We start from the raw sequence: 25,922 nt of genomic DNA on the forward strand, positions 1-25,922 counted from the left end.
TGCCTCGTCTCCAGCTCAATAAAGCTCCCCACACCAACACACGATTTAACCTTTGAAACCTGGACTGACATCTCTTTTCTTGAGCTGCATTCAGACTCCTTCACAAGTATTTAAACCTTTAAAATTTGTTTGTCTTTCTTTTGATAACATTTGGTAAAAAGGCGATAGGTAAGTTAGCAAGAAATGTTCTGCAAATTAAAAGAAATTAATAGATTTGGAAGAAAGATGTTCAAAAACTATTTTTATAAATTATATATTTAAAATATTTTACAGAATTACTGTTAATTTCTTAGGGTTTTGTTCATTGTTTTTTGTTTGTTTTTTGTTTTGTTTTTTTACTTTTTTGAGGTAATTTTCTGTCTTCTTTCTTTTTAATAACCTTTTTTTGTTCATTTTTGGGTAGTTTCTTCTGAAATTGCTCATTGAGTTTTTTCCAATGTTTTTGAAAGAAATAAATCCAATTTGCTCAGGTTTCAAAGGGTTAATCCTTTGAACCCTGAACAAATTGGTCTGATGGGGCAATAAGCAGCTTGGTAGGAAATAGCACAAATTGCACAAAAATTGTAGATTTAGAAAATTATTTTTAAAATAGCTATGATGTATTAAAAACTGTTTTACAGAAAAGGTGAAAAATCAGTCCAAATTAATCTGCGCTGAGTTTGAAAGAGAGACTGAATTAGTATCGAAGACTAGAGATTCGTAAAGAGAAGTAAGCACCGTAAAGTTTTCACAGACCTCCGTCATGCTGCTTTCTCTTGTTTACCAGCACTCCTCTCCATCCGTGACATAGAACAAACACAAAAGAAAACCAAAAACACACACACAAACAGAAAAGCACATTCGTCTGCTGCAGAGCCGTGTACACAGCTCTGCTCTACTGGCAATGGGAAAGCAGTCTATAAGCCTCTTTTTAGTGGGATTAAATATGTTTGAAAAACCCACAGGCATGCGCTAATTTGGGTGGAAAAGGGGTTTAAGTTGCTAAGTACCTTCTTCCCATGTTTTTGAAAGAAATTAGACTAATTTCCCTTAGGTTTTAAAGGGTTAATGTCTCTCCAGTGTTCGTTTCATGGCCTGCACCAGCGATCCAATCCACTACCGTCCTGATCCATTGTCTCCTGGGCCGGTGAGTCCTGGAGCTGACCTCTGTGGGGAGTCTTCCAGGCACCACATGTTGGTTTTGCGTCCATATGAACTCTACTTGCTTGAGCAGTTGGGCCTATGGCACCAAGTCTGAAGGACACAGCAAAACAAGGATTTAACTGCAACCAGATGCAGCACTGTCCTCCCAGATCATCCGTTATGCTTTGTGTTAGATCTTCCCCAGATAGTCACGCTGCCAGTGGAAAGGGGATGCCTGTTTGTTTGTTCGCGTGGGACAATCAAAGCGATGTATTTCGCAAATATGTTTTAATTCAGGCTGCCAGCTAACGCCGTGACACAGACTGAACATCTGGCTTTGCACTTCTGCAACCGTTATTTCCATTTGTGATTTCAGAATTATTCACGGTCGATAATTAGTGGATAATCCTGCACGCAGTGTAACGACAAACAGATAATTCTTTTTAAACTGCAGTAAATCTTTGTCATAACAACATGCAATCCGAGCCACCCCGATTTCTGCTTTATAATGATATCATTGTTACAGCTTACCTCTGCTCACCCCTCCTGCCAGACGTTGAGTAAGCACGTAGCAGCCTGCTGGTTATACTATTAGCGATACAGATGAGAGATGTCTGCATGTCTGTAAAGTCAACCTGTAATTATCATGGCTGTATGTCCCCGGGCGAGAGACTAAGTCAGATTTATAGATTTATTCTGTCTTCAAATTAGCATCATGCCTCGGATTCCAGCATTTCATCTCGCAGGCTGCTGGAATGTTTTGAGAGTAAAAAAAGGAGTCATTGTAATTCACAAATACACATCCCCGAAACCACCGTCTGTAAAATAACGTTGGAGAGGCAACAATATGTGAGTGAACTGTTCAAAGGAGACACGTTAGTGTATAAGTGCAGCTGTAGTCCTTTTATTTTTGGATGAAAAAGGCACAAAAATATCTAATTCTGATCATGATTATATGACAGCTACATGAAGGCAAAGTGCCGGGGGAGTCAACCGTGAAGTATTTTTGCTAATTTAGGATTCATGAATGATTTTTCCTGCTGCTTTTAAATGCGTCGCTGCCACAAAGGCACAGTTCATTACTCTCTCATTCATAAATGGCGCCAACTTTCCAGCTTGAGGATGTGTACCAAATATTAAACCGTATGTGGTACATTTCTTAATTTTTAGTTATTAGAGACACCCTTGTAAATGTCAGTAGTCATCACGGTAGTTTAGTTTGGTAGGACTCACTGTACTACATGAAATAAACATTGCATTCAATCAGAATACGATTATTTACAAAGCAGGTTTTCACTTAAAAGGAATTTGCTTTGGTGCATATATTAAACATATAAAGAGGAAATAAAAATCATTAATTGGACAACAGATGCAAATTGGCTGCCAACTAACTCTGGTGCAGTTACCGGTACATTTGATTGTGTGCTTTCCTCGTACAAAATAAACAAAAAATAAAATTAAAAGCAAAGTACTGCAACAGTGAAGAACATATGCATAAAACGAATAGAAATACATAAAAATATGGAAAACATATTTTAAAAGTGTAGCTTCTTAAAAATTAGAAAGCTGAACAATTTTGTCCAGGATTTGCAAAAATATTAACAAGGGAGTGTGCAAAATAGCAAATATGTTTAGGGAAAGTTAAAGTCCAAGATGGTATTTATCACTTTTACTTAAAATTTTGTTTTGTTTGCTAAAATTTGTTAAGTTGTTGTAACCTGAAAATGACAAGTGAAATCTTAAAGTGTCAACTTAATTAAACCAAGTTAGCCTGACTTTGACTGAACAGTTTGTGTTTATTTATTAGAGTTAAGAAAACAATTAGGAATCAATTTAGTAAACAACTGAAGTAATTATAACTTAAGACTAACATTTATAGTTACCTTTTTGCATATAGTTTCCTAGATTTTTTTAAGATCAGTTTTTGGGATTTTACAGTGTAGAGTACATAAAAATAAACTAAATACTTTCACAGTAAGTAACTGAATGAAGTAGCTTTTTCATTCCATGGTGGGATTACTTTTTGTTTGTGGTGCATTGTTGCCACTGATATGTATTTAAGGTTTAGCCTGAAAATAGTAAATAAATAAGAAAATAACAGTGTAAGTGTACATTTTAGGTAGTTTACTTTAGTTTTATACTACCATGTACTTCTTTTTCACTACATTTCTGAAGTAAATATGTACTTTATTCTCTGCTTTGTTTATTTGATCATCATTGCTTGTTACTTTGCACATATTTAAATCCAGTGAGTTTAACTGCATGCAAAATATCCAGTAACAGATCAAATAAATTCACCTCGACTGACTACAACAATAACATGCTACCTGCACATCGATGCATCAGTATCTGTAAACAAATATTATAAAATAGAAAAATATACTACTAAACAGGCCTACTTTCTGCACAGTTTAATTTTTGATATTTATACAACATTTTACTGATAATCTTTCTGTCTTTTGATACAGTACAGCATCAGTATTTTGGGTGGCAAAAATGTATTGCTTGACAAACACCAAGTATTATGTTTTTAATCATGTATTTGTTTTATATTGCAAATACAAATTAAACTTTTGGTAGCCTACTAGAATAATAAAATTAATGACGTTGTCCACTAGATATATTTGCTGCAATAAAAATGAAGTGAGATAAACAGACTGAAAACTTTATCTTATGAAATAAAACAGATGTTGACAAGAGTTACTTTTTAGAACATAATTTGCAGTTGAAAAAAAGGTAATAAATCGAAATGTATTGCAACATTTTATAATAATAGTCAGCATAATAGTAAACAGTTAAAACTGCAATAATATTAGAAGTGTCGTGATAATATGGTATCGTGGTGACTGATGATTCCCATCATTACTTCTGTCTTTAACTTTACAAAAATTTCAGTTCACTTTTATTTGTAATAGAATATTTTTTCACAATGGCTTTGCTACTTTTTTTAAATAGAGGATCAGAATACTTCTTATGGCACTGATGTGAAAAACCACAAAATTTCATGAAGTTTATTTCAGGTATGCATGTAAACTGCGATTTTCTCCCGTTCTGCTTTTTATAATATAGAACACCCACCTCTGTTTAACTGGGCTTTTGGGTTTCTTGCACTGTAAAACGACTCCCAGAGGCACAGTAAGACTCTAATTTTTTACAAGCATATTTAATCTGCAACGGCACATACTGGAATGCAGGTTTCGTTTTAAGAATGTGTTTACAAGTGCTCGCTTACCCAGCCACGCTATGATATATGCATTCCTACGTGTCAATATGCTGTTGGATTTGTCAGATTCCAGCATACATTAAAATGTGATTTGTGCTTTTTGTTTGAAGTTAAATGTTTGAGGAGTAAATACATTCCTCTGCTGGCTTGTCCCGGATTGATCTGTGCTGACTCAGAAAAAAGACTGCATACCTACCGAGCATCTAATAGACAATGCCCCGGGGTTTCTTCTGCGCACGCACAGTACACGTGCAGACAGACAGTTTTTACAGGTCGCTCAGTTCTTGGGGTGCAGCAGAAACTCAGACTCTTATTACACTCTGTAGTAAACTGCTGTCAGCTACAAAGGAACATTAACTTTGGGCCGTTTGCACAAAACATCTGAAGTCAAGATTTTTCTTGGTCTTGGTTAAGGTTTACTAGAAATAAAATTGGTTGCGCAAAACATAAGTTTTCATTAAGTCTTCTCCTTAATGTTTCCTTGAATTGGTTACCAAAGAATTCATTTTTTCTCCTTATCTTGGTCTTATGCAAAAGGAAGTTTATTAAACTGTTGCACTGAGGACCTTAGCAACCGAAGTAAGGAAAAAAAACAACATACTTCTTGCTCCATCTTAACAGAAACATGGCTGAGTTTATAGCGATAAATGGGGAAAATGAAGGCATCTATTTAACTTTAGCATGTGGGGAATTATTACTATTTATTATTTTAGTAATTTTGTTTAACTTTCAGCAGTTAATTTTAAACAGACATGCAGTCCCACGCCCTCAGGAAACATCTAATCTGCTGCTGGTTTCATGGCAATGGTCGAGTTTGATTGATCCTTTAGTGTCATCAACGTACAAAAACCACAATGTCTTATTGCCAAATATTCATCAAATTATTAACTAAAGAACCTACACAGCCTGGCTGATGTGGTGCTGGGTCAAAAGAAATCTGACGTGATAGTTGAATCAAGACACAAAGTTTCCAATGCAAGCAGACCAACGGTCTCCAGTAGTATTTTAATGGTGTAAAATATCTTTCAGTGCAGTGTAAATGCCTGATGTCTTTCCTTGACTCCTTTTACGCTGCCTGTTCAAGGCGGGAATGTCATGCCATTATTCCGCCTCGCCGTTCTGTATGTAAGGTACAAATGCAGAATGCAACAGAGGTATTGACGAGATCAGCAGGCATGTAACAGGGACATTTAACGATTGTTATTGCCGTGTTATATGATTGTTATTGTTTATAAAGCGATGCTGATGCATATGTTATATGTCACAGGAGAGGCAGACACTGTTGTGTCACAGCGTCACACCTCTTTAGTTTCAACAGTGCCTGCATGCTGTCTAAGCCACATTTACACAAGAATAGCCCTACTAAAAACACAAAAGTCTTTTATTTTGACTTTTTTTTTTAAAAATCTGCGTTGATATGATAACATTGTGAGATTGATCTTCGTGTACACAGATCTACAGAAACAACCAAAAACGCTGTAGTATGCATGCCAGGCCAGTAGTTGGTGGTGTAACTTTGTGATGACACATAGAAGAACAGTAGTTCGGCCATGACGTCACTGTTCTCACAGGATCTGTGAATTGCCAGTTTACACTGCGACAGATGGAGTTGCCTTTTCAAAAAAATACACTCTGGAACCTGGTTTCAAAAGTTTGCATTTTCACACCCAGAAAAGCCGTTGTCATGTGAAGGCCAAAGGCCAAACTGCAACAAAATTTGCAGTATGGTTCAGTGTAAAAATGCAAATGAGGCATAGAGAAGAGATTTAGAAGCTGCCCTGCAGCACGATCTTTGTGTTAAAAGTGCCTGACTAAGAAAAAATGTTTCAAGATTTTGTGCAACACATTTAACAAAGTTCCTCAGTTAAGGAGAAACTAAGCCTTAAGTGTCATACTTAAGAAGCAAACTGTGATTAGTATGAGCTTGTAAATTCTTCTACAAAACAGCCTTATTTCACTGCTATTTAATGTTTTAACCATAAAAATGAGATATAAATGTCAGTTGTAATATAGCTGTACAATGCTACATACTATGGCAACTTCCTTTTTTGTTCAGGATAAATCTGGGTTGACTCGCAGCATTCCCATCTGATTTGAATTTGATATCCAGACAGCAATAAGATATAAAGCCATAAACTATGGTACAGTTGTGCGAGCACTTTTAAACGATTATCCTAAGACAATACAGCCAGTGAACTCTGGGAGCTGGCCTGCCTGTGCTGCAGGCTCTATTATGACTGGTTCAAGTCCTGCTCATACATCTTTCTAAAATTATACACCACAATGAAGAAAAGCGGCCACTTCTAAACAATGTCAAAAATTCAGATTTAGATCCCCTCTTCTTTTTTTTTTTACATCTTGTTATTGTGTTACACAGGGACTGAAAGACGAGTCACAGCATTATGAAATCATGTGAGGAGGGCAATTATCCATCACAAAAGCCCCACAGACTAAAAAAAAATAACCCACCGACTGGAGAAGACAACAGAGCCTTTTGTTTGCCCCATTGTCAGTGACACAGTGCCGAACTCCTCCTCATAATGGCTTGTTTCTCCAGCGAGCCGACTGCCTTCATCAGGCGCACTTTGTTCTCGACAGCAAGTAAACTGAGTTTCTGAGACACATAATGGGCAGCTTATGTATAAGCTCATTCAGGTTGCGATTGGCTGTCGTGACCCCGAGATTTGAGTCACGGCCAGCGCAGAGTTAACTTATTCCTCCTCACACCCGCTGACACACAGTCATTTCTGTTATTGACATTTGCCTGGAGTGACGGCATCTCGTGACCGAGGGCATCATGTGACCTTGTAGTGGAGTTGTATCATCAGCGCGATGTAATTATAACGCTGACTTAGCAGTTCAGACGCTTGAACTCCGGCGACCTCGGCCTCGCAGCTATTGTAAAATCTCTCAGCTGTTGACAACTGACCACACAATGACAGGGTTTCCAGTGGCCGCAGCGTTACTGTACCAACCTCACTGGACACGAGCTGAACAGAGTCTCAGAGTTCGAGTAGAAGCAGGAGCATCTGGAGGTCCTCGGTCACGGTCAGCAAGTCTTTGGTGTGAAGTAGGGATGAGTATCATACCCGAGTACTAGATTTGGGCATCAGTGCAACACGTAGATCAGGGATACTCAACTTGCTTTGCTTGGGGGCCTTTTTTGCAAAATAACGGGAGGCCAGGGGCCAGTTACAGCAGCCCCATACATGTGTCAAGGATTTTAGGACAGTTCTATGATTTAGGACTTTTCTAGGATTTAAGCACATTTCTAGGGTCTCAGGACATATCAAGGATTGCAGGACTTTTCTAGGATTTTAGGACAATTCTAAGATTTCAGGACGACTCTAGGATTTTAGGACATACTTTGAATTTTTTGGCTGTTTCTAGGCTTTGAGGACTTTGCTAGGATTTTTGGGTGTTGTTGGATTTCAGGACATTTGTATTTTATATACTGTATGTATATTTCTAGGTTTTAAACATAGGATTTTAGGACTTTTGTAGGTTTTATACATTTCTAGGATTTGAAGATATTGTAGGATATCAGAACCTTTCTCTGATTTTAGGACATGTCTTGGATTTTAGGACATTTATCAGATTTTAGGATGTTTTTAGGATTTTAGGATGTCTAGCATTTTAGGGCATTTATTGGATTCTAGGACATTTTTAGTTATTCAGGATGTTTCTAGGATTTTAGGACTTGGCTAGGACCTCTGCCAGCGGGTGCAGGGAATCCTCCACTGGCACTTTTTTGATAAACAAGCTCTGTATTGATGTTGTTTTATGCACTCTAGCACCTTATGTATTCTAAGAGTATAAAAATAATTCCCAGTTTTCATTGTAGATGTGCATGCAGCTTATTGCCTCGATCAGTGCCTCCTTGTCCCGCTGTCGCTCCTCTCTCTGCTTATCATGACACGACTGCTGCAGGAGTAAGAGTAGGGTAAGGGGAGTTAAGGGCACTGACTGAATTATGTCAGTACCAATTCATGTTAAATCCATCTGTGCAAGGCTTGGGTGGTATCTTATTTTTATACTTTCATACATTTCTGAAATTTCACCGGGGTATGGACGGTAGATGGGTCGCTGCAGGCCGCCGGCTGTTTACAGTCCTGTAGCTTATCCATCCACCACTAGTGTCGCTGTTTCATCAGCTCAGGTTCCTGTTCCACCAGTAGAGATCAAGGACTGATTTTTTAAAAACAGATGTTACCAATTGTGATTTTGCGATACAGGATCTGAAAAAAACGATTCAGAAAATCCAACTTCCCATGTTTTAGCATTTTTAAAACTTTTAAAACATTTATTTAAGTTATTTTAATACCAGTTGAGGCCTTCTTTCTAAATTACTTAATTAAAAGCCTTTTAAGACTTCTTAAAGATCCACAGTAAACCTGTATTATAATTTAATTCAAGCATTCAAATTTGGAAGTTACTTAAAATGTGCATGCAGTTTGAAGAAGCTGCTGTAAGTCTCAGTTCAGGCCTCAGCAGCTGGACCTGTCCTCACCTTTAACACAGCATGGCATATATAAACTAGACAGCAGGACTCGCAGAGGACCAGTATTGCTTTTCATACTGAGAAGAACCATAATGTTTCACAGAGGTGGAGAAATAGCGGGAGAGCGGTATGTGCGCCAAGTAAGAAAGATATATATAAGTCCACCTCCATCTACTTAGCACACAAATTAAACCAAGTTGTCAGTGAACATTTAGAAATCATCGCTTGGGTCTCAGCGGGCCTCGCTGTTTGAACTGCAGTGTAGGTAGGCACTGTTTATCCTGGACGGGGCGCTTGATTAAAATGAGGAATGGAAGAAAAAAAAGAAATGGCTCCGTCTCTCGGTGGTCAGCCACAGCCTCCTCATCGCAGCCTCCACCAATGATCTGACTTTACCCCTTTTTTTCTTTTTTTTTTTGCAATTTTATGTAATCACAACTCCAAGAGCTATTTTTAATGTGTGTTTAGGTTGTGCGCGCGCCATTCGATATTAAACATTTCCCCTTATTACTTAAAGGCCGACTTTATTTTCCCTCAAAGCTGTGACTCCAAAAACAGCTGTCCAGACACCACAAGAAAGGGCCTTAAGTCACTGGAAGATGTAGATACCACTGCTGGACTCCAGAAGAAAAATATCTACTTTTCATTAAGATTATACCATACCGTACCTTACCAAACAATTCACACAGAACATCAACATCCTCTTGGCGACACGGCGTCGTAGATTAAGTTTCTGCACTTCCATGAGTTTTGGACTGCGTTGAAGTGAACCTCACCATGACTCTTGCTTCACTCTATGGGCGCAGGGTCAGCGTCCCGCCTCAGCAGCGCTGTAAGGAGATATTTACGTTCACACCAGCGGCCAACAGAAGCTGATTGCAAGTGGTGTTTGTTTCCAATGAAAGCACGTTAATTCGGGCTCGGCCGCAGTGTAAACTACCTTGGCGTTTTACAGATGTCGCCTGTTAAAGTGAATCACTGTACCTGCCTGTTTGCCCCGTCGGGCCGTTCTGATGCCGCGCCAGAGAGAGTACACAACACGAGCCAAAAGGGCTATTAATAAGCCCTTCCTTTTCTAATACTGTAATACCTCCACGTGTGTAATGTCTGCTCTGAGCTAATTATGTCACGTCATTTTTAGCCTTCGCAGAGAGACGAATACAGACAGCCTCACAGCCTCCGTCTGAGTTAATTTTAACTCATCTTAGGTATCATTATCCCCCAATATTTTTCCAGGAATACTCTGTTGCAAGAAATAATTTTCTATGAAAACACACCGCTGCGAAGTTCATCTGCTGTGACAAAGCGAGGCAAGCAGCGGCACTGCATTGCGCACACACACACACACACACACACATAGACACACCGTGTTAATAGCATGTGTAATTTTAAGCATGTTCCAACACATGATACCTCTATTATGTTTCTGTGAGAGCTTGTGATAACAAAGTGGAGTCCATTTGAAGGTGTGTGGTCCTGAGTGGTAGGAGAGAGAGAGTGTCTGGCAGGGTGGGCCATCGACCACAGTCCTCAGGGCAGACCTTGGCCAGAGCTCAGAGTATGGCCAGGCTCTTCAGCTCCACACACACACACACACACACACACACAAGTATAGCAAGTGTAGTATACGGCCACCAGTGGAGAGGCAGTAATGAATGAAATATTATATTCCACATCATATTCCAGACTTTAACATTATTACCTTCACATAAAAGCATTTTTTTGACAGCAAGGAGTACATATATTATAAAATTGTCTGTACAGCAAAATGAGGACAACCTGGCAGTATGTTGTATCAACCCAAACGCCAGAATAAATGTTGGAATAGTACATGTCTGCAAACCACGGATATGTTATATTTGCATGTTATTATGTAGTGGACACGTTTAAACTTTATGTCTCTTCAACAGCGCCGTGGTAAATTTGTGGTCAGGTTTAGGCACAAAAAGCACTTGGATATGGTTAAGAAAAGATCATGTTTTGGCTTAAAATACCGCTTTTGATGGCACAGTCCCATCAGGACACGCAGCGATGGCTCAACTTAAAAAAAAAAGGCGTTTCATGGCGCTACCCTGGCAGAAAACACAGTGATGGATCGGCAAAAAATACACCCACTTTTAGCACATAGGTTGATTTTGTTGAACTGGAAACAGGCTCAACATCCCACCTACATTATCTTAATAAGAGATGTTATGTAGGACCTTAAACTAGAAAATGTCATATTTATTTTACTTTTTTTTTTAAAATAAGACTCGGCTACCCTTTATTGATTTCAGAGAAGCGAGGCAGTAGTAATCCTCCCAACTTCATGCTACTGCTACCAGGTTAAGTGTGGTGTCAGTATTTAACACATAACACAACCCTGTGTTTTCATGAACATTATAGTGCATATTGCATATTACGTTGTTTCTGTCGAGTTGTGTCTGTAAATGTGAACTCCTCACATTTCTGTGGACTTTTGTATAATCTAGTTTCAATCTCTCCTGTTTGATAACTGAAAAAAATAGTGGCATTATCACAGCACAAAACACAGCAATAGTTCAATAAAAAAGCAACCACTTTGCAAGACACTATTACCACGTGAAAGTGATGTCTGTAAAAAAACACTCTTTGTGGCACTATCGTGGCAGAAAACACAGCGGTGGTTCAGTAAAAACAGCTGCTTTTCGTCACATTATCCCTGCAGAAAATGCAGCTATGGCTTTGTGATAAGACAATACATTTTCTTGGCACTGTCTCGGCAAAAGCACTAATTAGGCAGAAAATGCAGCGATGGTTCAGTAAAAACAGCCACTTTTTGTGGTATTATCGTGAGTGGAACACCGTGACGAGTTGCTAAAAAACACCCATGTTTGGTGACTAAAAAATCAGCTGGAGATGCAGCAGTGACTCAGTAATTGTTATTTATTGGTCTCACACGTTGGTCTGCAGCTTGGCAGGCGTCTCACCTCTGTGTCACACCATCCCCTCCACCTCCCAATGACAAAGTCAGCTCCTATACTTCACAAACGTTGATATGGTACATATGAAAAGTAGAAATGTAACCTATTTGCGATTTGCAGACACGTATAATGCCGCCTTTTTCTTCTGCAACTGTGCTGGTTGTGTAAAATTCCCTCCACCGCTTAAACAGAGTACACACACGGTCTGATTTGATATGTTAAATCCTTTGAAACACTCCATGAACTTCAGATCATCAACTCCTCTAACGATGTAATTGCAAAAATCCCTCCAATCAGGCCAGAATAAATTCAATAAATACCTTTTTTAACCAAACAGTTTATAGGCCAAATATCCCCAAAACATTATACTTTTGAAAACAAAATCAAAACCTTTAATTTGCATGTTTTCTGGATTAGATCGCGGGTGAGTTGAGTTAAACCGTCAGACTTGCTTATAGACACGAGCAGAGGTTGTGGTCAAGGTTTCAGCTATGGAAACGGTTTGTTGTGGTTTTCCTAAGGTGGGTGAACTGCTGACCCGACCGAAAGTTGGGCAAGTAGAACAACATTTGGCCGGCTTTAACTAAACTTTGTTACTGCGTCAGGGGAAAACATCATCCGCTCTTTTCAGTTTCAGCTCTCGCAGTTCGTAAAGACTTCATGCAGAGATATCTGAGACGACAACATCATCACAGTTCACATTTTCACCATCAAGGTTGTTTATCACATGCCGTGCCACCCAAGAAGTTGTGTTTCCTGCCATATGAGTTGGGTTTATGTTTTATTTTTCATTCAGTATTTCAGATTCAATCATGATGTGCAAATTATATTCCCATCAAACTGCGTGTAATTTACTGTGGCTCGGCGCAGCTCGCAGCGGTGCTGCACTCCGTCCGAAAAGTTTAATGCTTCTGACAGCAAAGCATCCATTCCCAATAACTTTAAAAATGTTTATACATGGCCTGAAGTATTATTCTTAAAGTATCGAGTACCAAACTAATCCTCGTGTACAGTTTTTGCTATTGGACTGCCGATCCAAAACATATACTCCAACAATTATTAAGAGAGACTGTTGTTGAATTGTAAATTTAGCATCAAGGTAAACTGCACGGGTGACAAGATCGATTAAATCTGGGGATGGAAATAGGTACGGCGATATCCAGTGTGTGTGTGTGTGGTGTGTGTGTGTGTGTGTGTGTGTGTGTGTGTGCAGCGTCTGAATAGGCATCCCTAAGGATTCTGTAACATGTGCTGTAACTCCAGAGGCATGTTCTTGTTTTAGACAGCAAATATTTACAAAGCAGCAAGCCAAGGAAAATGTTTCACTGCACAAAAATAAGGTAGGTGGCAAAGACTTGTGGAAATGCTGTTGTGCCGTGGAATCTGGTGGGATTATTTGTATTTCAAGTTTGACATTTTTATTCACTTTTTTTCTAACACTATATTAAGGTCATCAAGATTTGAAATAAATAAGGGCTTGACTGCAAAAGAAGAAAACATGTTTAGTTTCAGCTTTTAAACAAAGTGTTTACTTGATTTCTCAGACAGTGATGTTTTTATTATATATTCGGCTCATTTTTCCCCAGATTCCCTCAGTGTGCAAACATGAGTTAAGACTGGACTCACTTGGATTTAATGCAATAAAATCAATCGCATCATTCATGTACGTTGATTTTATGTGTTATCTCAGGGCTGTGATGTACGAAGTGCTTCCTTCAAACATTTTAAAAATTAACATTAGAATGACTAAAACCCTGCTAGTCGATGCTGTAAACATTTTTTGAAATAGAAATACGTTTAAAAATAAAGGATAATCCATGAAACACAGTGTGAGCAGGATTTTTTGGGACTATTTCTTTGGCAAAAAATATGTATATAAAAGCTCTTTAAAACAAAAAGGTCCATCAAAATGGGGACATTGCTTCAAGAAAGGCATGTCAATTTAAGAAAAAGAAATCAGAAATTTTCAGTGCTGCTGGTCCTTAGAAAGTCTTGAAATAATTTTCAAAATATCTTACATTTAATTGTAGAAATATCAGGCCTTAAAGAAGTCATGAAATTGTTTTAAATTTAAATCTGTGAGGTCTTAAAGCCACAATTTCATGTATTGTTTGATTTTATATTTTATTATTTATTAATGTATTTATCATTTTTAATTTCTTTCTGTCAAAATGAGTCAAGCTCTTCAGTGTGAAAGTGCACATTTCTGATCTTGCAAATTTCTAAGCCTTTCACTGAACATAATGCTGTCTTTTTACTTGATATTCGCTCTTGCCTGTTAGAAAACTGTAGATTAACCCGACTCACTCTAATAACCATATTCAGACATAAATCACATCTGCACAGGAGCACATACGTACCTTTACACTTACCTGCGATGCTCGAATAAGAATAAGATGATTTATCAAAAGTTCAGTCTTAATTTGGCTGAAAATAATCTTAAAAACCATTAAATTGAAGTGTCTGAAACCTGTGTTTGCTGTGAGTCACAAATGAAACTGCGTTCAAACATCAAAGCGAGATATCTCGAAACTCGAACCTTTTTTTTTTTGGCTGGAGCAGCCCTTTAAATCACAGGCGGTGATTAAAAAACAGCAGTGATAGATTTATGCAAATGACTTATTAAAAGGTAGTTTCCACTGGCAATAACAAATCATAAGGAAAGAGCCCGAGGCGCTGTTCTTCTCTTTTCTGCTTAGTCACACTTGCCCACCGGCCACTGACACGATGACTGATACACTCAAACACTTTCGAACCTGACTGAACTCCCAGCGCCATTCCTCACATTCCTCTGCCGCTGCACTAACACCCCGTCTGTGTTTTTGATCTGTTGAAACAAACACCTACGATCGCTGATCAAAGACGAGCCGTGACGTGCGAGGGTGTGTGTGCTGCATGTGTGGGAACTTGTGTGTGTGTGAGTGTGATGATTCACTGTTGATTGTCATGAGCTGCCCGCGCGGCTCTGCACGTTGGCAGGCCGTTTTGCAGGGCGTCTGTGTTATGGTGTGTGTGCCTCCGAGCGTTAGCGAGACTGTGAGAAGGCATCTCTTTCACAGTGGAGACAGGTGGACATAATTTACGGCGTCTTACAGGAACCGCCCCCGTCTGTCGCTTCTATGAGAGTCGATTAAAGCTGTAGGTAACTTTTATGAAAGTAACTTTCTGTCATATCTGCTTAAATAGTCATTATATCCACACAGTGGTACACGAGACAGATCATCTGCGCTTCTCATGCATTGTTAGAATCAACCACGTCAACGAAAACAACCAATCAGAGCCGAGGTGTCTCTTACGCTGCTGTCAATCATTGCTGGTGAACTGTGGTTAAACTGCCAAACTTGGCAACGCTGATCAAATATGAATCACGATTCTGTTGCTGCTTTTTTCTCACCTCAGATCTTTTTCAGAAACATTTTGGTGTACTGTTTACCTGTACTTTTTTTCATGTGTGCCTTTCTTTAACTGTAATCTTATCACTTCTATTCAGCACTTAGTCACTTTTTTATCCTTTTTTTCTAGTCCTCTGTTTGTGTGTTTGCATGTTTATAGAGAGGGTCTCGGAGGAACGGCATTTCAATCCCATCTACCTCCTGTACATATGGAAAAATTAAAATAAACTTAATTTTGACTGTAAAATGAGAATTTTTGCTAGCATTTTGGAAACTGTTGAGCGAAAACCAAGCACAAACTTTCTTGTTTTAAACAGTATACTAAAATATGCTTGTGAACATTTTAGACAAGAAAAAAGGCAATGCAGTTACAAAATCTTGATTCATATTTTAGCGCTGTTGCTTAATTTGACAGTTTGACTACCGTTAATGAGCAGTAATTGACTTGATTGACAGCTGCGTTAAGGTGCACATGCTGCACGATTTGTGCCAGTTTCCAACCCAACTTGCACGACTCATTTAAGAGTCAGACTGAATTTTAACTTCATCAGGCATTGTTTTCGTAGTGTGTTGGGGGCTTTGAGGACTGATCATGGCTGGATCAGCTGCTCTCAACCACAGACTGTTGAAATAATGGACTTAGCTACCATGACGTCACCCATTGGTTTGTAGACTCACATTTGGAAGCCTCTAGTTTGGTATTTCAGCTGTTGCCATATTGTTTTTTGGAGCCAAAAGTGACCATATTTGGGCATGAGTCTGGTACTGTGGAGGAGTGAGGAGTGGATCTGAGTGAGGCAAAGGACGCTATCTGCAAACTGCCTGTCACTCAGAGGAGCCACGCCTTTTTTTTATGCGTAACTTCAAACCTTGATAAAATAAAAAAATGTGCGTTATATAAAAATTCACCCCCCGTACAGTTGTCATGAATGTTAAAACTAGCTACACAGACCAAAAACGTTTTTTATAAGGCTGTAAACATGTTTATTTCTGCTGTAAAGTCGAGCGTTTTAACATGAGGGTCTGTGGGTATTGACTCTGTCTTGGAGCCAGCCTCTAGTGGTCATTAGGAGAACTGCAGTTTTTGACACGTCTGTGTCTGCGTCTTTTTTCAGCTCCGGAGGTTTCAGCTCGCTCCCAACCCACCATCAGATTTTGGAATGAATTTCAGAAATGTTGATCTGCCGTCTTCAGGCTCTCACACACTAGAAGCACAGCCATGAATCGACTCCCCAAGGTAAGTGCCCAGCTGATATGTTGGTGTTGCTAACAGGCTAACTTGTGTGCTTGTGAGAAAGAGCACAAGAGGGGAATCAGAACTCAGATTAACTTGTTTTTGCAGTAATGGACTGTTAATCTCTTTTTGAATCTTGTTCTCAACATTATTTTGAACTGTACCTTGCTACATGATGCCATTGACGGCCCAACATGTTACTGTCCGTCCAGTTTAACATGCAACTCTATTTTATGCAATATAAGTCATCAGGGGTCCCTGCTCCGTCTTTCTTTCAGCTAAGACGTCCTTGACCTTTTTCTCTTTTTAAAAAAGTTACTTATATTTGGTTCTTTCTTACTTTTGAATACTTTTCTATTCTGTTGTTTGTGTAATTGCATATTTATACCGCGGGTCTGGGAGAAATGGCATTTTAATCCCGTCAGTGTCCTGTACATGTGGCAGAATTGACAATGAAGTTGACTTTTAATAATTGAAAACAGAGTTTAAACAGTTAGGTTTGGTTGGATGATCAGATCGCACAATGTGAGCACATAAATCATGAGCTTTTGCTTTATACTGCAGGTGATTTTCATGTACGGTGAGAGTTCGAATTAAACAAGAACATTTCTAAAACGGGCTGACATCGTACAGTCAGTGCGCAACATTCGAGACTCCTGGGCTCTGATTGGTTGGTTTTCGAGCAGCAGTGGTATATTCTAGTGCAGTGGTTCCCAACTGGTGGGGCGCGGCCCAAAAGTGCATCACAGGACCATTCTACATGGACCACAGTTGACTTGAAAATGTGTCAATTTTGTAAAAAAAACACACTTTATTTTAGAGTACAGTGAGTTTTCGGCACAGAGCTTTTATTTTTAAGTGACTTGTCTGTTTATTCATGCATTATGATTTAATTCTTTGTGCTCTAAGCCAACATGTTTACATTTCGTGAAATAGAATTGAAAGTGTGGCATTTTGTCTAACATGTGGACCTAATGATTGAGGAGAAATCTGGACAAGTTGGGCAGCACTACAAAGAGTAGGATTACCATGATTTTTTTCACAGATTAGCTGTCTCATGTACTGACAGATTCTGCAAATATGACACAAAGTTATGCTCATAAAAGTTGCCAGCCACTTGCATATTTTACCAACATTTGGCTGGTAAATGATGCCAGCTTTGCACCCTGAAACTAAATATTGTTCCTCTCCGTTCAAATATTAGAGCGGCATATTTTAAAAACCCATGGCACATAAAACGTGCCATTTTATGTTATTTTTTGTAGTTTTAAAGGTCAGTCCAGGCTTGCACGCGTCCATGCACACACACAGTTATTACAGCAATGACACAACAACATGACGACTGTCTGTGACACGGCAACGTAACGGGAGGAAAAACAAAATCCAGTCTGCAAAAGTGACACTGAAGCAGCTCTCACACACTCCTCTGTAAATAAGCAGCTTCACACCACCTCCGCTTTCTCCTCACACACACACACACACACACACACACACACACACACACACACACACACACACACACACACACACACACACACACACAGCCAGCCTCTCTGTCTCTCTCTTTCCTCATTCTCTCTGCTGCACATGCATACACAGACAAACACACACACACACACACACACACACACCCAGTCTCACACCGCCAGCCAGCCATTCGCTCCTCACTCACACCCTCAAATCTTACCAGGCTCAGCTCTCCCTGCTCAGAGGCAGACAGGAGCAGCACAGCAGCCTGTTAAAGGAGTTGAGGGAAGGAGCAGCGGAGTCAGAGAGAAGAGGGAGGGGGATGAAAGAGTGAAGGGAGAGCAAAGCAGAGAGAGCGCTGTTCCCCATATGCTGAGGAGGCATGGGCGGTTGAACAAGCTGCCCCCACTGAAGCCTCCTGACTCATGGGAGCGTCAGACCCCGATCCCCCAGAGAGCCTGGAAACGCCGCCGAACCACGCGCAAGAGAGAGAGGAGGGGAGCCAGAGAGGAGAGAAAAAAGTCCAAGAGGAGAGGAGAGAAGAGAGAGAGAGAGAGAGAGGGAAGAAAGCCACAACGGTAGGCTGTCCCACTCGACTGCTGTGCCGTGATGACGTCAGAGTTCATGTGACCCAGGCTCTCCAGTGACGGCACATGGAGGGCAGGAAAGAGACGAGTTTTAAAGCTGGTGCCTTTTGGGTTGTGTGAGGGCTCTGCTCGCCTCCCAAACAACCACAGAACCACAGACGTGCGGCTCGGGGTTGGTGTTTGAGGGCGACCTGGAGTGTAAATGGTTAATCGTCGCGGGCCAGCACCAGTCACAAGGACGGCGCTAAGCGAGTAAGTACGTTCCAACCACACTCGCCAAGCAAGCAAGTCCGACACCATCTGATCTATCCGCAAAGGCGATATTTGCCTCTGCAATTTTTCTTTTTTTTTTTTTTTGCTCCATAAAACCAGACCTGGTTGTTACTTGTGGTCATCCAAATAGTTGATACGTAAAAGCATGTCTTGTGGATGGCTTTTCCATTTTTTTTTCCTCATGACACGCTGCGTGCTCTTGGTTTAGGACGTGTCAGGGGTCACGGAAACCACAGAGGAACAAAAGTGGGGCTTGCTGCAACCAGAGGCAGCTATGGCATCTAACAGCCTCTTCAGCACAGTGACACCATGTCAACAAAACTTCTTCTGGGGTGAGTACCGCTCCGCCGCTCGCCGTTGTGTCTGGAGTTGGGTTTTTGGGGCGCAGGTCACGGGGAGGACTCGGGGTCAGGTGTTGAGGTTTGGATGGAGGCTTTAAGGGGGTTTGGGGTAAAGGGGGTAAGGATCTTGGATGTGACTGAAGGATCCAGAAGAGTGGAGGGGGGGATCAGCTGAGGTCATTGAGGACCTGCTATCAAGGTCCAAGCTTTTGCGGTGGAAGAAAGACCCAACTATCATCAAGGCTTTTTGTGGTGCGCAAATACAAAAAAAAAACCTCTGTGCATTTAGAGATTCCAGTATTTACTCTACGTGATGTTTATAAATATTTCTCAGAGAGGAAGATGACATGTTTGTGCAACATACTCTTAGATTTACAAAGCCGATGCCTTTCTGCGGAACCGAAAACAAAAAGCATGGGTGATATTTTTGACAAACGTAAACAGACGCTGCACAAGAGAGTTTACAGTGGAGCATTGAAACAAGATGTGGGGATTACTGGATGGTGTGTGTGCGCTGGTGTCTGTTTTGTGTGTGCAAAGGGAAGAAGTATTGATTAGTTTGCCAAGAAAGGTCTGTAATCGCTTCCTGAAATTGTTCAATGTTGCTGCTGTCATTAATTAATCAGTGTGGATTTCTGCAGGGAGCGTTTAATCGACAGACATAAATCCGCTCTGGACAAGACTTCCGTGATTTGGAATTGTGATTTAAGTGCTGGATTAATTAATTTAAGTTTAAAACAATCTGACTTCTCCTCAAATTACTCTGAAGATATGTTTATTTTTGTATGATAATCTGATTTGTACTTTCTTAGGATATAAAAATATGTTTTCAAAGATTTGCACCTTTTAAATAGATTTTACTCTCTACTTTAATCTATTTTATGTTCGTCCAGTCATATAATTAAGATCTGGATTGGATGCCAAAGTGGATTTAAAAGTAATAACATCACAAAAGTTCAAGGCTTGTGAACAGTAGCAGCGTCATGATTTTAAATTACCTGTGAAGGCCAGCTCACACGCTGCATTTTGCGGCCTGTTTTGGGTTTTCTGTCTCTTATTGTGACAGCCTCTTTACACAATCTAATTCAATCAGCAGAATAAATGATGTTTTAGGGTTTACCAGACGAATTTTCAAATTTAAACAAACATTTCCATTCCCGTGCGACACAAGGAATAGACAGTTTAATAGCTTCCCCCCTTCTCTCTCCCCTCCGCCCCCTCCTCCTCTCCTCCGCTCCGGTCCATAGCCTCCGCTCCTCTGTCCAAATCAAATGTTTAAAAGATGTTTTTAAGAAGTCGCTCCGTGGTCAGACACAGCTGTTCTGGGGCTCCGCACAGAAGCAAAGGGTGGCTCCCTAATACGCTCTGAAAGCCGGGAGAGAGTGAGCGTCTTCTACCAATCACCACCACCTATTACCACGTTAACCCCTGACCTCTCACTGTGTCTCTGGGGTCGGAGCGCGGGAAGCGAGGAGAGGAGCGGCGCTGCAGGAAATTGGAAGCACGCTGCAGTGGAGAGATGTGTGCAGATGTTCAGGTGGAGAGAAGCTGAGATAATCAGAGATCAATTCTTGTATATAAAGTACAGTTGATTGAGATTGTGCTGCGGCTCACTGATGTCGTCCCTGTTTATGAACATCTGGGTAGTAAATCTGTCAGTGCGACCACAAAAAGCCCCCCTGACAGCGTAATGTGATTTTGCAAGACCACCAGGGCTTTCTGTCGTATTTATGATCTTAAATAAATACATGAAGTGTGTTAAAAGTGGCAAATTTAGCATTGGAGGCTTAAAAATGTTTGTTTTGATTAAAGACAATAGGAAGTTTTGATTATGAGTTTTTGTTAAACTAAAATAAGATCAAATTTGATGCAAAATTTTGTTAAATTTACATATTAATTCCCTTTAAATTCAGATTTTTGAGTTATAAGGATTGTTTTCTCACAGTTTGGATCCATTTTGTAACATCTTGTCATAACATCTTGCCTTTTCTTGATTTTTATATATTTTCATCCTGCTCCCATGGATCATTTTGTCCGGCGTCAGCCAGCTTTACGAGAACACAAGTTACAAAATATGTTTTGTTAGTTAGAAAGCCACAGTACTCCGTCCGTAAATTTGTATTTAAGGACATTTTTAATTTAGCTCTGAGTTCCCAGCGATAAATCGAGTTGACTTGAGGGAGCGGGCAAATATTCCAAATTGCGAAAAAAGGGGGCTCATTAAAATTTTGTCTTGGCATTTACATCAAGCAATTTTCATTTAATTGCCTCAAATACATTTTTTTTTATAACTCCTCCACCAGACTGGCAGATCAGATGAGGAGGGCGGAATAATCTTCAACATGTGTGGCACCCACTCAACCACCGTGCCTCTCTGGGGAACATTTAAGTGCCTATTTTCTCTATTACAAACTTAATTACATATAGACAATTAAGTCATGGGAGCAATTATCTTCCAGTAGAGAGAGAGGGGGAGAGAGGGAGAAAAAGTGCTTACACAGACGGACCCAAATCAACACGATCAAAAGAACAGCGGGTAAATATCTGAAGACTTCGGGCGGAAAACTTTCCCCAAAAGAAAATCTCAGATAATTTGCAGGGGAAACCGTATATGTATTTGAGAAAGGCAGCTTCTGTTGCATAAGTGTTGCCTTAGATCTAACCACAGGCCTGCTTCTTGGAGACATCTTAAAAGTGAACCAGACATCCTCCCTCCTCCTCCTCCTCCTCCTCCTCCTCAGCCAGGGAGAGACGTGAAGCCCACTCATCAATAGGTAATTTGAAAAAGCCAGGGGGAAAAATCTGAGCGCTTCACTGGCTGCTACTGTGCAGCCAGAGAAGACTCTTCCCTTTAACTCGGTGCTCAAAGGAACTCTATTTAGCGATGCTTAATTGTGCCTCTGAGGCAAACATGTTATTTAATCCCCGGCAGGGTCGTATTGATGGAGTAAAATGGTGCTGTGTGTGTTTGCTGCACTGGCTATTAGGACTTATTAGCGCTGGAGGTTCACATCAGTCTCCATGACTCCTGAGGGTAATCAGGGGGGTGCAGTTCATGTTTAATCAAAGATAGATTAATTGGTCTGTGTTTGCACTCATATAACAGTGAATGGTGGGTTGATTATGGCGCTAAATAGGCTGTAGGCACTTATTAAGGTCCAAATGAGAGCGTCAAGGGAACTTGTGATTTGAATGGACTTTCCCACTGTTGATTTTAAACTTGAGGCGTGTTTTTCTTAGTTTTTAAAGGTCACATTGTGAGCTGTTACGTCTGAAACATCAGATCTGAAATCAGTGAAAAAAATGAGTGCAGCCAGAAAACAAGAGATTGTGTGTGAACAATATCTGCGCTTCCTTCCAAACGAAGCAGCGAGGAGTTATTGACACACCGCAGCGAGATCACATTCACTGCTGTAATACGGAGACTGCAACAACAAACGCAGAGTTGAGTGTAAATACTCACAGGGCGCTGTGTATTATCCCGTCTTTTATCCCCGTCTTCAGTAGCTGGAGGGCTAATTACACTGTTATGATGAGGCAACCTGCCAATTGACTCTGCTTACTGTAGCTTTCTGCCTGTTTAACGTGTTGATAATAGACTCAAAAGCAACTTTCTCACAGCAGCGATAAAGCCTTTTTTTGTATTCCCCCTCCTCATAAATCAGTAATATCTTTGCTGGCCAAACTGGTGTGTGTTTTTTGGACCGCTCTGCATGCTACAGAGCTACGTTTTTTTGAACGCGCCATAATTACCAGGTAGCTTAATGCCATTGCGTTGAGGCTTTTAATGCAGCGCCGTGCTATTTTCACACTTAACAAGATCCTGCAGCCCTTCATCCTTTTCAAATTGCATCACGCTGGGCGAATTATCCGATATAAGCCCTCAGAGAGGAAGTAACTACCTAACACATTGAAAATCGGTCAATCTTGGAAGCGGTTCGCCCTAATGAAACAGAACACTAGTATTATAACACATATACCTCTTTCTCTGTTTCAAATCCCCTCTTGTCTCTGTTTGGGTCTGAAGAACGCTTAAGCAGAACCAGGAGAAACCCGAACAGCATTGTGTCCTCAACATGAGGCGGCTTCACTTCCACGCTCCGTGTTTCTATAAGGGGGAAATATGGAGTGTCGAGGCTCCTGGATGTTTGGGTTCAGCCTGTAACGACGTGAGTGAGAGCGCGGCCGCAGCACCTACACAAGGCCTTACCTGTTCTGCCCCCTCGCCGGAGAAAAGGGCAGGTTTTTCCCCTTGTTAGTTTAATCTTAAAGGAATGCGGTATCCCCTCTGACTCAGGCCCAAATATATAAACCTACGTACCGGCAGGTCATGAAGGGAGCAGCGTTTTTTAATCCCACGTCAGGTAACACGTCTGTAAACACAGAAGGGGATTCTGCTCTGTTTTTGGGGAGAAAGGTGAAACAAGATGAGCATCAAAGAGTCGCAGCGAGCGCTGACTGTGATCAATAGCTTGGCTGCGGATCAGTGGCGCCGTCTGAGGGGAGACGGCGCCACAACATGTTTGCAGACCGATTCTACGCTCACTTTCTCATAATCGTTCAGCATCAGGGCGCTGTGACACGGCTCAAAATGATGGCACAAAAAAAATTAAATCCAGGTCGATATCGATTAATATCTACCAAAACAGTCATTGCTCTTAAGTTTAAAGGCTGATTGTTGCTCCTGAGTAAAAGTTAAAGCAACCAGACGTTAACCCTATAACACCTGGATCGACATCAGTTTTCTCGTACTGCGTTCAGGATGTTTGACACAAACGTTTAAACCTTCGAACCTGAGCAAATTTATTTGATTTCTTTTCAAAACTTGGAGAAAAGAAGTCAATCAGCAACTTGGCGAGAGATGCCGGGAAACTGTAAGGAATTATGAAAAGGTAAAAACAAAAAAACTGAAAAAGTGGTTTAAAATTAGTTTAAAGAGATACAGAGAAGCAGAGGGAGGGTGAGGAAAAATCTCCAGAAAACTGTTTATAATTATTATGATTATATTATTCTTATTATTATCATCACAATTTTTCTTTTTGTTTTTTGCTAATTTCAGGCCATTTATTCTGACTTTTTTGGTATTTTCTAGCTAATTTTGGGTAATGTCCTGTTAAGTTGCTCAGTGCACTCTCGGGCCGATTTGCTCAGGTTTCAAAGAGTTAACTTTGGTTTGAACTGTTTATCATCAGAATATGGCAACATTTACCAAACAGCAGAACATTTCACGAATCTGAGGTAGATTTAAAAACAGTTCTGCTCAAAACAATGTCAATAAGTAAAACAATATATCGACCAAAAACACCTGATCACCAGCATGTTGAATCTGTGTGCAGACGCTTTGAAACATTTGTGTTTTAGCAACAATGTAAACAGACAAAGACGGTTTTACACCCACAGTCTGTAATTACTGACGTTTCTCACTCAAAACTATAACAACAGACGGATTTTGAGAGTCTGTCTGAAGTGACTGAGGCAGAAATCATGTTTACAAATGAGGGAAATTTAATTCACGTTACCTTAATCTCAGTTTGTCACGTCGTTATTTTAAACAACCAGTTATTCAGTCATGTTAACTTAAATTTACCATGAGCATTTTCTGAGTCGACTATACAGCTACTCACTCTAAAAACAGATAACTTGTTTTGACTTTGAAAGTTAGGGGGCGCTCAAGAGCTCAGCTGGTAGATCGAGTTTTTAACAAGGCTGTATCGCTGCCAACCGTTTCCCACGTCATCCTCTCGCTCCCTCTTTCAAGCTTCAACTGTCCAAAAAATACTCTTAAAAAAAGTGTCGGGCTGCTGTCATTTTTCAGTTGGCCAAATTAGAGAAAATCAGTGTAATCATCATCTGTTTTCTCCGATTCAGTCAACTTAAAAGTGTAACTTTTTGAAGTTAAAACATAGTTTATTGTTACAGTGCTAATGCTGACGTCTCTTTATTTACTGCTGTTACAGGTTTAGTTTATATGTGGGAGTTGTCGGGTCGATGTTTTTATTTGTGCCACTGTGAGGAGTTGCACTTCAGTGTCGTCGTACAGTTGTTCAACGGCAGTTTTTCTCTAACGTTATTCTAACATGATGTGGTGGATTCAGTCACGGTGCAACGTTATTCATCGTTGAAACAGTCAAACCAAAAATAAGTTTATTCGCTCGTCGGTGGCCGGTGAAAGGTGGACGCTCTTCTTCTTGTGCTTAATGGCAGGTGGTAGCTGATGTTTAAAGAGCGCTACAGCTCCCGTCTACGGGCGTACGGCTGGTTAAATATACATTGAGAATTTATCGAACATTTATAAAATCGAGGAAAATCATGATGAGATAATTATGGTTCTGTTTTATCGCCCAGCGCTACTTAGCAAACAGTTTGACGACAGAAATGTGATGTTTGTAAATGGGAGTTTGGTGTAATAATGTGGCGGAGTTAGGACAGTGGAGTTTGTTCTGTGGCAGGAAGTAGTGTACAGTGTGTGTGTGTGTGTGTGTGTGTGTGTGTGTGTGTGTGTGTGTGTGTGTGTGTGTGGGTGTGACAGAGAGAGAGCGCTGAAGGTGACAAGATCTGTCTGCTTGATTAATGCTCTCACTCAAACTGGCACCTGGAACCAATCCCCCCTCCTGCCGCCCCCGTCCCATGTGCACCGTGTGTGTGTGTGTGTGTGTGTGTGTGTGTGTGTGTGTGTGTGTGTGTGTGTGTGTGTGTGTGTGTGTGTGTGCATTCCATACAGTGCGCCTCCAGAGAGGTTGTTGAAGGTGGGTGTAGAGCAGGAGGCGCAGATGGGACCGGTGGGGACTCGGAGCGGAAGAAAAGAAAGGTGTGTGCAGAGGAGGAACAATAGGTGAACGT

The 25,922-nt window shown here is 40.5% G+C and overlaps 1 protein-coding gene across 4 annotated transcripts in view; it reads left to right on the plus strand.

Annotated features, from left to right (window-relative positions):
- Nucleotides 1–7,287: 7,287 nt before the first annotated feature.
- Nucleotides 7,288–25,922, plus strand: part of runx2b (RUNX family transcription factor 2b) — a 68,521-nt gene continuing 49,886 nt past the window's right edge. The window contains exons 1-2 of one of the 4 annotated variants that reach the window (XM_088089297.1): nucleotides 7,288–7,393; nucleotides 16,296–16,417. Coding sequence is in view for 3 of the 4 variants with exons in the window: in XM_042503362.2 (XP_042359296.1) it covers nucleotides 19,016–19,073 (58 nt within the window). In the remaining variant the exon portion in view is untranslated. Of the gene's footprint in view, nucleotides 7,394–16,295; nucleotides 16,418–17,929; nucleotides 18,725–18,949; nucleotides 19,074–25,922 lie in introns of those variants that run through there. The other 3 variants (XM_042503362.2, XM_088089296.1, XM_042503360.2) reach the window with 3 other exon arrangements.

This window comes from Plectropomus leopardus, chromosome 16 (assembly GCF_026936395.1).
Source record: "Plectropomus leopardus strain MGB_pleo_1.0 chromosome 16, ASM2693639v1, whole genome shotgun sequence".
Classification (NCBI taxonomy): Eukaryota; Metazoa; Chordata; class Actinopteri; order Perciformes; family Serranidae; genus Plectropomus; species Plectropomus leopardus.